The sequence below is a fragment of the Oncorhynchus clarkii genome, chromosome 29, assembly GCF_045791955.1.
Source record: "Oncorhynchus clarkii lewisi isolate Uvic-CL-2024 chromosome 29, UVic_Ocla_1.0, whole genome shotgun sequence".
Taxonomy (NCBI): Eukaryota; Metazoa; Chordata; class Actinopteri; order Salmoniformes; family Salmonidae; genus Oncorhynchus; species Oncorhynchus clarkii.
In genome coordinates, this window is record NC_092175.1 from 39,750,022 (window position 1) to 39,765,364 (window position 15,343).

The 15,343-nt window shown below is 46.6% G+C and overlaps 1 protein-coding gene across 2 annotated transcripts in view; it reads left to right on the forward strand.

The window, feature by feature from the left end:
* The window catches only part of LOC139387909 (stAR-related lipid transfer protein 13-like), a 111,693-nt gene that overhangs the window by 31,812 nt on the left and 64,538 nt on the right, over positions 1 to 15,343 (forward strand). The window contains exon 1 of one of the 2 annotated variants that reach the window (XM_071134269.1): positions 7,948 to 8,232. The exons of the other annotated variant lie outside the window; for it this stretch is intronic. Within the exon in view, the coding sequence (XP_070990370.1) occupies positions 8,109 to 8,232 (124 nt within the window). The 5' untranslated portion in view covers positions 7,948 to 8,108. Of the gene's footprint in view, positions 1 to 7,947; positions 8,233 to 15,343 lie in introns of those variants that run through there. 2 annotated transcript variants of the gene reach the window in all.

Consider the following 15,343-nt stretch of genomic DNA (forward strand, 5'->3'; position numbering starts at 1 on the left):
GAGAGAGGTAGGGGGTAAGAGAGGGAGAGAGGGAGAGAGAGAGAGGTAGGGGGTAGGGGGTAGGGGGTAAGAGAGGGAGAGAGAGAGAGGAAGAGAGAGAGAGGTAGGGGTTAAGAGAGGGAGAGAGAGAGAGAGAGAGAGAGAGAGAGAGAGCAGGGGGTAAGAGAGGGAGAGAGATAGGGGTAAGAGAGGGAGAGAGAGAGGTAGGGGGTAAGAGAGAGAGAGACAGAGGTAGGGGGTAAGAGAGAGAGACAGAGGTAGGGGTAAGAGAGGGAGAGAGAGAGAGATAGGGGTAAGAGAGGGAGAGAGAGAGGTAGGGGGTAAGAGAGGGAGAGAGAGAGAGGTGGGGGGTAATAGAGGGAGAGAGAGAGAGGTAGGGGGTAAGAGAGAGAGAGACAGAGGTAGGGGGTAAGAGAGGGAGAGAGAGAGAGAGGGAGAGAGAGAGGTAGGGGGTAAGAGAGAGAGACAGAGGTAGGGGGTAAGAGAGGGAGAGAGAGAGAGAGGTGGGGGGTAAGAGAGGGAGAGAGAGAGGTAGAGGGTGAGAGAAAGAGGTGGAGTCCTATAGAGAAGAGTTGGTTCATCTACTTCTCCTTCCCCTCTGATGTTTATTAATCATCGACTGACCTGAACTCTTTTTTCCGAGGTTTAGGGACGGCTACTAGCAATAATATCTCATCAGAGAGAAAACACACAGTCTGTGTCCCGAATGGTACACCTGGTAACGGCTCCTGGTCAAACGCAGTGCACTATAAAGGGAATAAGGTGCCATTTATGACAGGACAGGCACATGAGAACAGTATTTCTGTCGTCATGACGATTTAAAATAATCCCTCCTAATCCCGGTACTGTAAATGTTACCGGATCAGATTCCTCTCCAGGTACACGCCCATACTGGTCAGGGGCACACACAGGTACACGCCCATACTGGTCAGGTACACGCCCATACTGGTCAGGTACACGCCCATACTGGTCAGGGGCACACACAGGTACACGCCCATACTGGTCAGGGGCACACACAGGTACACGCCCATACTGGTCAGGTATACGCCCATACTGGTCAGGGGCACACACAGGTACACGCCCATACTGGTCATGGACACGCCCATACTGGTCAGGTACACGCCCATACTGGTCAGGGGCACACACAGGTACACACCCATACTGGTCAGGGGCACACACAGGTACACGCCCATACTGGTCAGGGGCACACACAGGTACACGCCCACACTGGTCAGGTACAAGCCCATACTGGTCAGGTACACGCCCATACTGGTCAGGTACACGCCCACACTGGTCAGGTACACGCCCATACTGGTCAGGTACACGCCCATACTGGTCAGGTACACGCCCACACTGGTCAGGTACATGCCCATACTGGTCAGGTACACGCCCATACTGGTCAGGGGCACACACAGGTACACGCCCATACTGATTAGGTACACGCCAATACTGGTCAGGTACACGCCCATACTGGTCAGGTACACCCCCATACTGGTTAGGTACACGCCCATACTGGTCAGGTACACGCCCATACTGGTCAGGTACACGCCCATACTGGTCAGGTACACACCATACTGGTCAGGTACACGCCCATACTGGTCAGGTACACGCCCATACTGGTCAGGTACACGCCCATACTGGTCAGGTACACGCCCACACGCTCTCTTAGAAAAACAATGTTCATTTATGACCCAATAGGAGAACCCTTTTTGTTTCCAAGTCTTTTCAGTTCGATTTAGAACCCTCTGGGAAAGGGTTCTACCTGGAACCGAAAGGGTTATACCCAGAACTCAATAGGGTTCTACCTGGAATTCAATAGGGTTCTACCTGGAACTCAATAGGCTTCTACCTGAAACCAAAATGGTTCTACCTGAAACCAAAAGGGTTCTACCTGGAACCAAAAGGGTTCTACCTGGAACTCAATAGGGTTCTACCTGGAACTCAATAGGGTTCTACCTGAAACCAAAAGGGTTCTACCTGGAACCAAAAAGGGTTATCCTATGGGGACAGCTAAAGAACCCTTTTAGGTTCTAGATGAGGTTCACACACAGTATATTTGGTCTGAAACACAGATCAGGTGAGTTTTGTCTGGACCATGGCCAGAGGTACTATGACTGGCTGATAGTTGTGTGAGTAAGTTTTGATTGGCTGTTACTGAGAGTCTTCTCAGTGTGTTTCTCATGAAGGCTTGACCTGTGACCTGGATATGGTCAACAGAGACAGAGGAGGGAGTGTTCTGGCTTTTCTGGGCCCCTCTTCTCAAGACCATTTTCTCCCTCCCTCCCTCACTCCCTCCTCCTGTCCTTCTCTCTCTCCTCCCTCCCTCCCTCCCTCCATCTCTTCTCCCTCCCTCCCTCCCTCCCTCCCCCTGTCCTTCTCTCTCCTCCCTCCCTCCCTCCCTCCCTCCCTCCCTTTCTTTCTCCATCTCTTCTCTCTCTCCTCTCTCCCTTCTGTCTCCTCTTTCCGGTTCTGTCTCACCTTTCTCCTCCTCCCTTCTCCTCTGGGCCTTCAGTCTGTCAGAAATCAGAGAGAGAGAGTGAGACAAACTCCTATCCTTTCTCTCTCTCCTCTGTCCCACTTGTTCTCCTCTCTCTTCTCCTCCCACTCCTCTCCCTCCAGTTCTGGCAGAGGGAGTTAATGCTAGTCTAATATGCTAGTCTGATATGCTAGTCTAATATGCTAGTCTGATATGCTAGTCTGATATGCTAGTCTGATGTGCTAGTCTGATGTGCTAGTCTGATATGCTAGGCTTTTTGCTTGTCTGATATGCTAGTCTAATATCCTATTCTAATATGCTAGTCTGATATGCTAGTCTAATATCCTATTCTAATATGCTAGTCTGATATGCTAGTCTAAAATGCTAGTCTGATATGCTAGTCTAATATGCTAGTCTAATATGCTAGTCTGATATGCTAGTCTAATATGCTAGTCTGATATGCTACTCTAACGTGCTAGTCTGATATGCTAGTCTGATATGCTAGTCTGATATGCTAGTCTGATATGCTAGTCTAATGTGCTAGTCTGATATGCTAGTCTGATATGCTAGTCTGATATGCTAGTCTGATATGCTAGTCTGATATGCTAGTCTGATATGTCTATGTCCTTTAGCTGCTAAAGTGTTAAATGGTCCTAATCTGTCCTCATTCATGGAATATTTGCACAGAGACCCTGAGGTCACCGTGTGTGTGTGAGTCGACCCCTGGTAACCATGTTGTCTCTGCTCTAGACCTCACGGGTTTCAGTTACACATCTGGGTTATTCTGGTGCTCCGCTGGTCTAAAAGACCTGTCGGTGTGTGTGTGTGTGTGTGTGTGTGTGTTTGAGTGTCTGCTGTTTGGTGTGTGCCTCATTCCTTTCCTTTCCTTTCCTCTCCTCTCACCACCCCTCCTCTCATCACCCCTCCTCTCATCACCCCTCCTCTCACCACCCCTCCTCTCACCACCCCTCCTCTCATCACCCCTCCTCTCATCACCCCTCCTCTCACCACCCCTCCTCTCATCACCCCTCCTCTCATCACCCCTCCTCTCATCACCCCTCCTCTCACCACCCCTCCTCTCATCACCCCTCCTCTCATCACCCCTCCTCTCATCACCCCTCCTCTCACCACCCCTCCTCTCATCACCCCTCCTCTCATCACCCCTCCTCTCATCACCCCTCCTCTCACCACCCCTCCTCTCACCACCCCTCCTCTCATCACCCCTCCTCTCATCACCCCTCCTCTCACCACCCCTCCTCTCATCACCCCTCCTCTCTTTCCTTTCCTCTCCTCTCACCACCCCTCCTCTCATCACCCCTCCTCTTATCACCCCTCCTCTCTCCTTTCCTTTCCTCTCCTCTCATCACCCCTCCTCTCTTTCCTTTCCTCTCCTCTTATCACCCCTCCTCTCTCCTTTCCTTTCCTCTCCTCTCATCACCCCTCCTCTCTTTCCTTTCCTCTCTTCTCATCACCCCTCCTCTCTCTCCTTTCCTCTCTTCTCATCACCCCTCCTCTCTTTCCTTTCCTCTCCTCTCATCACCCCTCCTCTCTCTCTTTTCCTCTCTTCTCATCACCCCTCCTCTCTTTCCTTTCCTCTCCTCTCATCACCCCTCCCCTCTCTCCTTTCCTCTCCTCTCATCACCTCTCCCCTCTCTCTTTTCCTCTCTTCTCATCACCCCTCCTCTCTCATCACCCCTCCTCTCTCTCCTTTCCTCTCTTCTCATCACCCCTCCTCTCTCTCCTTTCCTCTCTTCTCATCACCCATCCTCTCATCACCCCTCCTCTCTCTCCTTTCCTCTCTTCTCATCACCCCTCCTCTCTTTCCTTTCCTCTCTTCTCATCACCCCTCCTCTTTTTCCTTTCCTCTCCTCTCATCACCCCTCCTCTCTCTCCTTTCCTCTCCTCTCATCACCCCTCCTCTCTCTCCTTTCCTCTCCTCTCATCACCCCTCCTCTCTCTCCTTTCCTCTCTTCTCATCACCCCTCCCCTCTCTCTTTTCCTCTCTTCTCATCACCCCTCCTCTCTCATCACCCCTCCTCTCATCATCCCTCCTCTCTCTCCTTTCCTCTCTTCTCATCACCCCTCCTCTCTCTCCTTTCCTGATGGTTTTGAGGTAGAGGGGATGGTGGTGAGGTAGAGGTGAGGTGATGGTGTTGAAGTAGATGTGATGGTGTTGAGGTAGATGTGTTGAGGTAGATGTGACGGTGTTGAGGTAGTGTGATGATGTTGAGGTAGTGTGACGTGTTGAGATAGATGTGATGGTGTTGAGGTAGATGTGACGGTGTTGAGGTAGTGTGATGGTGTTGAGGTAGATGTGACGGTGTTGAGGTAGTGTACAGTATATGCTTTAGGAGTTTAGACCAAACTGTCTCTCTCCAGATCACACTTCATAATATCCCTATAGGACTAATATCTAAACATGTTATACCTCTGACATCTGCTCTGTTACCTGGTATCTCTTTCCATACACACACACACGCACGCAAGCACACACACACGCGCGCTCACGCACACACAAAGGATGTCTGATGAGAGAGAGAGAGAGAGAGAGAGAGAGAGAGAGAGAGAGAGACAGAGGGAGAGAGAGAGAGACAGAGAGAGAGAGAGAGAGAGAGAGAGAGGGAGAGAGAGAGAGAGAGAGAGAGAGACAGACATTCCTGGCAGCACACAGCCAGGGTTAGACTAAGGGATACCATTCACATACATCCTATACTGTAGGTTGGGTGGATGACTTAGTTTCAGAGAGGATATAGGACAGATAACGCTGATTCATGTGTCTGAAAGGAGATGTTTCCTGGCACACTGACAGAGAGAGTTTCAAACTTCCATGGCCTTGTTTAATCATAATGGAGAATCTCCATTGAAAGTGATTTTCAGGAAAACCAGCCCTTAGAGTTCAGACATTACCTGTAATTTAGCTCAGCCTCACCTGTTAACCTGCCTTCCTGTATAGACATCACACCCTCCTAGAATCATCACCTGTTATCCTGACTTCCTGTATAGACATCACACCCTCCTAGAATTAGTTATCCTGACTACATGTATAGACGACACACCCTCCTAGAATCATCACCTGTTATCCTGACTTCCTGTATAGACGTCACACCCTCCTAGAATCAGGATCATCACCTGTTAACCCGACTTCCTGTATAGATGACACACCCTCCTAGAATCAGGATCATCATATTCAGGTTTTATTATGACTCTCTTGAGTTAATTAGTTTATCTCTCAACTGTATACAGGTGGACCCTCCTGGTCGCAATACATTGTGTAATAATCAACGAATAATGTTCTCCCTCTGGTCTCCACTCACAGCCACACGTGCTGTTTATAGTCAGAGTTGTGTGATATGACAAACGCTAATATAGCCATATATATATATAAACGCAGCAACAACAAAAAAACGTCCTCTCACTGTCAACTGCGTTTATTTTCAGCAAACTTAACGTGTAAATATTTGTATGAACGTAACAAGATTCAACAACTGAGACATAAACTGAACAAGTTCCACAGACATGTGACTAACAGAAATTGAATAATGTGTCCCTGAACAAAGGGGGGTCAAAATCAAAAGTAACAGTCAGTATCTGGTGTGGCCACCAGCTGCATTAAGTACTGCAGTGCATATTCTCCTCATGGACTGCACCAGATTTGCCAGTTCTTCCTGTGAGATGTTACCCCACTCTTCCACCAAGGCACCTGCAAGTTCCTGGACATTTCTGGGGGGAATGGCCCTCGCCCTCACCCTCCAATCCAACAGGTCTCAGACGTGCTCAATGGGATTGAGATCCGGGCTCTTCGCTGGCCATGGCAGAACACTGATATACCTGTCTTGCAGGAAATCACGCACAGAACGAGCAGTATGGCTGGTGGCATTGTCATGCTGGAGGGTCATGTCGGGATGAGCCTGCAGAAAGGGTACCAGATGAGGGAGGAGGATGTCTTCCCTGTAACGCACAGTGTTGAGGTTGCCTGCAATGACAACAAAAATTATGCTGTGACACCCCAGACCATGACGGACGTTCCACCTCCAAATCAATCCCGCTCCAGAGTACAGGCCTCAGTGTAACGCACATTTCTTTGACAATAAACGCGAATCCGACCATAACCCCTGGTGAGACAAAACCGCGACTTGTCAGTGAACAGCACTTTTTGCCAGTCCTGTCTGGTCCAGCGACGGTGGGTTTGTGCCCATAGGGGACATTGTTGCCAGTGATGTCTAGTGAGGACCTGCCTTACAACAGGCCTACAAGCCCTCAGTCCAGCCTCTCTCAGCCTATTGCGGACAGTCTGAACACTGATGGAGGGATTGTGTGTTCCTGGTGTAACTCAGGCAGTTGTTGTTGTCATCCTGTATCTGTCCCGCTGGTGTGATGTTCAGATGTACCGATCCTGTGCAGGTGTTGTTACACGTGGTCTGCCACTGCGAGGACGATCAGCTGTCTGTCCTGTCTCCCTGTAGAGCTGTCTTAGTACAAACATTGCAATGTATTGCCCTGGCCACATCTGCAGTCCTCATGCCTCCTTGCAGCATGCCTAAGACACGTTCACACAGATGAGCAGGGATCCTGGGCATCTTTCTTTTGGTGTTTTTCAGAGTCAGTAGAAAGGTCTCTTTAGTGTCCTAAGTTTTCATAACTGGGAAGTGTCTTAACGACCGTTCTTTAATTGTTTATGGTTCATTGAACAAGCACGGGAAACAGTGTTTAAACCCTTTACAATGAAGATCTGTGAAGTTATTTGATTTTTACGAATGATCTTTGAAAGACAGGGTCCTGAAAAAGGGATTTTTCTTTTTTTGCTGAGTTTATATGTCTAAAAAGCAATGCATTTTCCATCATTGACCAACCTCAAGAGGACTGTGTGTGTGTGTGTGTGTGTGTGTGTGTGTGTGTGTGTGTGTGTGTGTGTGTGTGTGTGTGTGTGTGTGTGTGTGTGTGTGTGTGTGTGTGTGTGTGTGTGTGTGTGTGTGTGTGTGTGTGTGTGTGTGTGTGTGTGTGTCGTCCAGTCAGACGCTGACAGAGGTTCTTGTCTGAGAGAGAAAGAGAGAGAGGGAGGGGGCTAGAGGGAGAGAGAGAAAGAGAGAGCAGAAAGAAAGGAGGGGAGAGAGAGAAAGGGGGGGAGAGAGAAAGATAGAGAGAGAGAGAGTGAGAGAGAAGGAGAGAGTATGCATTCTGCAATGAGAGCAGCAGGAAACTTCAAACCCCCTCACATCTGGCATTGACACAGAACAGACAGACAGAGCCTGTATGTATCCAGGATGACCTGAAACATCTGCCGTACATACATTCACAGCGAGGAATAGAAGAACCACGGACATTACAGTTAGGTTATATACTAAAGCGTGAACCGAAAATAGAGTACATTTGTTATTTTAATACGGCTTTGCCCTGTATTCAGATCGCGCGCGCGCTCTCTCTCTCTCTCTCTCTTGGTGCAGCAAGGTGACGCAGCGCTCGAGCCAGCAGCGAACCAGGTGACGACTTTTTGCCGCAGGCAGCCGGTGCGCAACCAGCTTAGACATTCACCACGGGAATAATACGGAATAACTGTTTTCGGTGTCGTTGTAGCCTATATGTGTGTGGAAACCGGGTCGCTTATTCTTATTATTATTATGTGTCGTTGTTTAATATGACGACGAAACGTAAATCTGCTAAGCTCCAGCTGCGCCGGTCGATCAGCGAGCAGCTGCGGGATTCCACGTCCAAGGCTTGGGATCTACTGTGGAGGAATGTCCGGGAGAGGCGCTTGGCAGGTCAGTCAGTAGGGGGTTCTCCGCATTGCTATTTTAACCTAACCTAACCTTAACCCAACAGGGCTGGAAGATACCGTTAGGCTACATTGAGTTCATCTCCGCGAAACCTATATGAACCTAAACCTGGGTTGGAAGAATTAAGAAACCGTTACATTAATTTAACCTTGAGGCCGAATAACGGTATATAAAGTACTAAACGGTCGGCTGTGATTCATGACTATGGTCATCTCGGTGTGTGTGTGTGTATTCGAGGACAAGGGCTTGTAATTTCTCAGGTCATGGTTAACTGTAGTCATGACAATCTGTGGATAAATAGGGTCCGCTGTAGGTTATTATTTCTGTCTCACTGTAGTCGTGTGCCAGTGACTGATCATGCCTATATTAGTAGTCGAGTTAGGCCTAATATTATCGATCATATTTATACATTATATTTAAATGTCAACAGGCTGCAGGTTATTCATATTCAGGTCGTTTCCAAAATTCGCCAATGCACCAACTTTTTTAAGGGACGTCATTCGGTCTGTAGCTATATGCGCTGAGTGGGATGGTTACTGCGCAAAGCTGGGGTGTTTGTGTGTGTGACTGGGGTGTTTGTGTGTGTGACTGGGGTGTTTGTGTGTATGACTGGTGTGTTTGTGTGTGTGACTGGTGTGTTTGTGTTGCAGCTGTCTGCCCTACTCAGCGTAATGTAATTACAGATATGTCTGCCTCTTAAACAAATTAAACGCATAACATTCCTCCATTCACATCCCTAATCTCACACACACACACACACACACACACACACACACACACACACACACACACACACACACACACACACACACACAGTCTTGTACAGCTAACCTTGTTGGGACACACAATTCAGTCCCATTCAAAATCCTATTTTCCCTAAACCTAACTCTAACCCGTAATCTTATCCTAACCTTAACCTTAACCTTAACCTTAAAACTAAAACTAACCCTAGCTCCTGACCCTAACACTAATTCTAACCTGAACCCTAACCCTTAATGTAATTCTAAACTTAATTCTAACCCTAACACTAATTCTAACCTTAATTCTAACCCTAACACTAATTCTAACCTTAATTCTAACCCTAACACTAATTCTAACCTTAATTCTAACCCTAACACTAATCCTGACCTTAATTCTAACCCTAACACTAATCCTAACATTAATTATAACCCTAACATTAATTCTAACATTAATTCTAACCTGAACCCTAAACCCCCTAGAAACAGTATTTGACGTCGTGACGACTAACAAAATGTCCCCAGTTGGTCAGAATTGTATTTGTTTACTATTCTAGTGGGGACTTCTGGTCAAACACGTACACACACCCAAACACACATACCACAACCACACACAACCACACACAGAGTTTAAAATAATTCATTTGATTTGTTTTCTTTCTAGCTGTGCTCCTGCAGTGGTTTTGGTGATGAGTGATTTATGATATTTAACAGTTCTTAGAGTGCTCTGCTGATTGGTTGATTGACTTTGGGGGAAGGAAGTAGGAAGGAAGGGGATGTTGTTGTGAGTTTTCAGTGAGAGTGAGAGTCGAGCATTCCTCTAAAGATATAGCAGAGTAGGGCTACCTCAAGGCCCCATCATGCTTCCCATCAGAAACAGTTCCTATTATGATGAAATTTTGTGACATTTTTGTTCGTTGTGGCCTTCAGCAATGCTTTTTTTCTGCTGTTCGTTCACACACATTTTCTCTCTCTCTGTCTCTCTCTTTCTCTCTCTCTCTCTCTCTGTCTCTCTCTCTCTCGCTCTCTCTCTCTCTCTCTCTCTCTGTCTCTCTCTCTCTCTCTCTCTCTCTCTCTCTCTCTCTCTCTCTCTGTCTCTGTCTCTGTCTCTCTCTCTCTCTCTCTCTCTCTCTCTCTCTCTCTCTCTGTCTCTGTCTCTCTCTCTCTCTCTCTCTCTCTCTCGGCAAGCCAAAATTCGTAAACCGACGTGTACACCCCTTCGTCGCTTGATTGGTCAACAGTAGGGATTCTTCAATTAAGTGTTTGTTGTCATTCAATTATAGACGACTCGTTTTCATACACATTTTTCCACTTGAGAAATACTGCACCAAACATCCTAGTTAGATATACAATTGTGTGACTAAGATCTCTTCGGGAAAAAAACGTAAATATTAATGACAGATTTCTTGAGTTATCTTAGATTCATTTGGACTATTTTGAGGTTGTGAATACTGGCTACGGCGTCTCATAATGGACAAACAGTGCTGTTGCATGCTTTTTTTTCAAAAGTTTCAAGCGAACGTCGAGGTTACTTGTTGGGTTCACCTTGCCCGAGTTAGCTAGGCGCTAGGCTAGCCGAGGAATGCGGAAGGCTTTACACTCAGCTAGACTCTGAGAATGGGCTTTTACAGCCAACAAGCCACTTTGACATGAGGGAACCTGTCCGTTATTGTTTTACATTGTAGGTGTGTTAGTCTATGTGAATATATGAACTACCCAGACCAGACGCTAGCTCACTACACAGCTCAGCTGTCTGCAACACACCAGACTCTCCTCTCCTGTTGGTCTGGAAACAGTTATTTCCAGTTTAGGCAAGCTAACTCGCTCAAGCTAACCCGGGTAAGCTAACTCGGGCAAGGTAACTGAGGCAAGGTAACTGAGGCAAGGTAACTGAGGCAAGGTAACTGAGGCAAGGTAACTGAGGGAAGGTAACTCAGGCAAGGTAACTGAGGGAAGGTAACTGAGGGAAGGTAACTGAGGCAAGGTAACTGAGGGAAGGTAACTGAGGCAAGGTAACTGAGGGAAGGTAACTCAGGCAAGGTAACTGAGGCAAGGTAACTCGGACAAGGTAACTCAGGCAAGGTAACCGAGGCAAGGTAACTCGGACAAGGTAACTGAGGCAAGGTAACTGAGGCAAGGTAACTGAGGGAAGGTAACTGAGGGAAGGTAACTGAGGGAAGGTAACTGAGGCAAGGTAACTGAGGCAAGGTAACTGAGGGAAGGTAACTGAGGCAAGGTAACTGAGGCAAGGTAACTCGGACAAGGTAACTGAGGCAAGGTAACTGAGGGAAGGTAACTCAGGCAAGGTAACTGAGGGAAGGTAACTCAGGCAAGGTAACTCGGACAAGGTAACTGAGGCAAGGTAACTCAGGCAAGGTAACTGAGGCAAGGTAACTCAGGCAAGGTAACTGAGGGAAGGTAACTGAGGGAAGGTAACTCAGGCAAGGTAACTGAGGCAAGGTAACTCGGACAAGGTAACTGAGGCAAGGTAACTGAGGCAAGGTAACTGAGGCAAGGTAACTGAGGCAAGGTAACTGGGGCAAGGTAACTCAGGCAAGGTAACTGAGGCAAGGTAACTCGGACAAGGTAACTGAGGCAAGGTAACTGAGGCAAGGTAACTGAGGCAAGGTAACTGAGGCAAGGTAACTGAGGCAAGGTAACTCGGACAAGGTAACTGAGACAAGGTAACTGAGGGAAGGTAACTCAGGCAAGGTAACTGAGGCAAGGTAACTGAGGCAAGGTAACTCAGGCAAGGTAACTGAGGCAAGGTAACTCGGACAAGGTAACTGAGGCAAGGTAACTCAGGCAAGGTAACTGAGGCAAGGCAACTCGGACAAGGTAACTCAGGCAAGGTAACCGAGGCAAGGTAACTCGGACAAGGTAACTGAGGCAAGGTAACCGAGGCAAGGTAACTGAGGCAAGGTAACTGAGGCAAGGTAACTGAGGCAAGGTAACCGAGGCAAGGTAACCGAGGCAAGGTAACCGAGGCAAGGTAACCGAGGCAAGGTAACCGAGGCAAGGTAACCGAGGCAAGGTAACTGAGGCAAGGTAACTCAGGCAAGGTAACTCGGACAAGGTAACTGAGGCAAGGTAACTCGGACAAGGTAACTGAGGCAAGGTAACCGAGGCAAGGTAACCGAGGCAAGGTAACCGAGGCAAGGTAACTGAGGCAAGGTAACCGAGGCAAGGTAACTGAGGTAAGGTAACTGAGGCAAGGTAACTGAGGGAAGGTAACCGAGGCAAGGTAACCGAGGCAAGGTAACCGAGGCAAGGTAACCGAGGCAAGGTAACTGAGGCAAGGTAACTGAGGCAAGGCAACTGAGGCAAGGCAACTGAGGCAAGGCAACTGAGGCAAGGCAACTGAGGCAAGGCAACTCAGACAAGGTAACTGAGAGAAATTAACTAGGTTATTGAGGTCTGAAAATTACTGTTTGCCGTTGTGGGGTAGATTATATAGGTTGATGAATGAACAAATGAGTGAATTAATTATTGAATTAATTAATGAATGCATAATAAATGAATGAGTGAATGTGTAGTAGTGTCTTGCTAGTGTTGTGGTGGCCTGGTGGCCAGTGTGTGTAAACTTTAGTAGATTATATCACTAAATAGGTTAATGAATTAATTAATAAATTAATTAAGGAATGTGTACTAGTGTCTCGATAGTGTTGTGGTGGCCAGTGTGTGTAAACTGTAGTAGATTATATCGACTGGATTGGGTTGGAATCTAGAGGATTTAGGAGTAGGGGGAGGATGGGAGTGGATTTCTCCTCTTTGTGTGTGTTTGGGATTATATGACTTTAGTCTGTCTGTCTGTCTGTCTGTCTGTCTGTCTGTGTCTGTCTGACATCATCAGATGATGGAGGAGAGGACTGTGATGCCAACGACATCCTACCTCTGGACAGAAGTTGCCTGTTGTCTGAGTTAACAGAATAGAATGTCTGGCTTCCATGTGTAGAACCTTTAGAACCAGAATAGAACCTCAGTGTTTCGTGTTCTGTCTAAAGTCAGGGACTGTAGATCATACGGGGGTCACTGAGGTGATGTTATGAACCAGAGGATTCAGTTATCACATGGTCATCTTCATCATCATCATCATCATCCTCATCATCTATCTTCAACAGCATTAGGCTACTACGCTGTTTGTCATGGTAATACTGTCACGATGTGTTTATGCTTGGTAATACTGTCACAATGTGTTTACGCTTGGTAATACTGTCACGATGTGTTTACGCTTGGTAATACTGTCACGATGTGTTTACGCTTGGTAATACTGTCACGATGTGTTTACGCTTGGTAATACTGTCACGATGTGTTTACGCTTGGCAATACTGTCACGATGTGTTTACGCTTGGTAATACTGTCACAATGTGTTTACACTTGGTAATACTGTCACGATGTGTTTACGCTTGGTAATACTGTCACAATGTGTTTACGCTTGGCAATACTGTCACAATGTGTTTATGCTTGGCGATATTGTCACAATGTGTGTCTACACATGTCTTTGTAATTGTAGTGCAGAGACCTGCTCACTCTCTGGGTCACATTAGCAGTACAGTGATTGAATGGAAGGAAGCCGCTCAGGGATTTCACCATGAGGCTAAGAGTGTCTTTAAAACAGTTACAGAGTTTAATTTTAATGGCTGTGATAGAAGAAAACTGAGGATGGATCAACAACATTGTTGTTACTCCACAATACTAAGCTAATTGACAGTGTGAAAAGAAGGAAGCGTGTACACAATGCAAATATTCCAAAATATGTTTTCAAGCATAGTGGTGGCTGCAACATGTTATGGGTATGCTTGTCATTGGCAAGTACTAGGGAGTTTTGTAGGATAAAAATAAACGTAATGGAGCTATCCACAGGCAAAATCCTTGAAGAAAACCTGGTTCAGTTTGCTTTCCACCAGACACTGAGAGATGAATTCACCTTTCAGCAGGACAATAACCTAAAACACAAGGCCAAATTTACACTGGCGTTACCTACCAAGAAGACAGTGAATGTCCCCACGTGGCCGAGTTACAGTTTTGACTTAAATCTGCTTGCAAATTGTCATGACGTTGGCCTGTTGGGTGAGGTTTATGATCCCCATAAATACCCCCCCCCCCCCCCATTTCTCTCTCTCTCTCTCTCTCTGACTCTTGAAAAAGCCCTTTGTTAACATAGAGAACCATATTTCGGTAATCCAACCAGTTGAAAATATGCGTTGGTACTTAATGAATATGATGTCAGATCAGTTGGCATCTGAGACATGATTACTGATGATAGGACGACATAAACTGTATCTTGGACAATCTACACATTCTAGTTATCAGATTCACATGGAATTGTTGTGCAATTTAATTGTTTAAATATGAAACTATTTGTGAAAATATTAAATATAATTGTAGCTTCTTAAATCAGAGAACGGTTTGTCATAGAGAAACTCTGCTCACTCAGAGGTCCAAGTGAACAGACATGGGTTATAAACTATGAAACACGCCTTTCTTTCACCACTTTTTAAACCCGTTGACGAAAATTCAACTTCCTGTTCCAAGGACGTGCAGACTTGCGGACCCACATTGAAAGGTCAAAGATCACCTACAGAACTAAGCCAACCTCAGCGTGAGCTCTGGTTGAACGACAAGAACCGAACGAAATTAGCATCGAATCTCAACGTGAAGGTGACGACCTACACGCCGGAAGGATGAATTTCGACTATACCAGCCAGAATATAGCATGAGCACATAGCATGGCAACTTGGTATGAACTCTGAACTCTTATTCACTAAAGAAGTGATACCTCCTAGCCGTTGCGTTAGCAACAGCAGCTGTATACGTGGGCTAGGAGAGGACGGACAGAGTATCTGTCCTACTACACGACGACGGTACTACCAAGTATCCGTTCTACCACCAGACATTCTTCAAAGGACAACCCGGCCTTCCATCTACGACCAACCAATCAAAGCACAGCTCAGAGTAAAAATGTATTGCATTTTCCTTTTCCAAATTATTTAGAATGCTTAAGATTCTGTATTTACGATACAGTAGCTGCCTACCGCCCGATAGAGACACACCATCCTATGATGGTGTCACGTTGATAGTTACTGAGCTCTTCAGTAAGGCCACAAAATATTTTTGTTCCTCAGTCTTCCTGCTCTTTCACTCAAACCCAACCCCCTCTCTTTGTGTAACCAGCTGTCGTAGCTGTTCCGTCCACCAGGGGCGTTTTCTTTATGACATGATTTGTAATCAATGTATGATCCATTCTGTGTATATGTAATTCTGTGTGATTATTTAGGTATTTAGTAAATAAATAATTAAACCAAATTTTGTATTGCTGATTCAACTTGTTAGCCAGGGTTCGTGAAGCAAAACAAGAA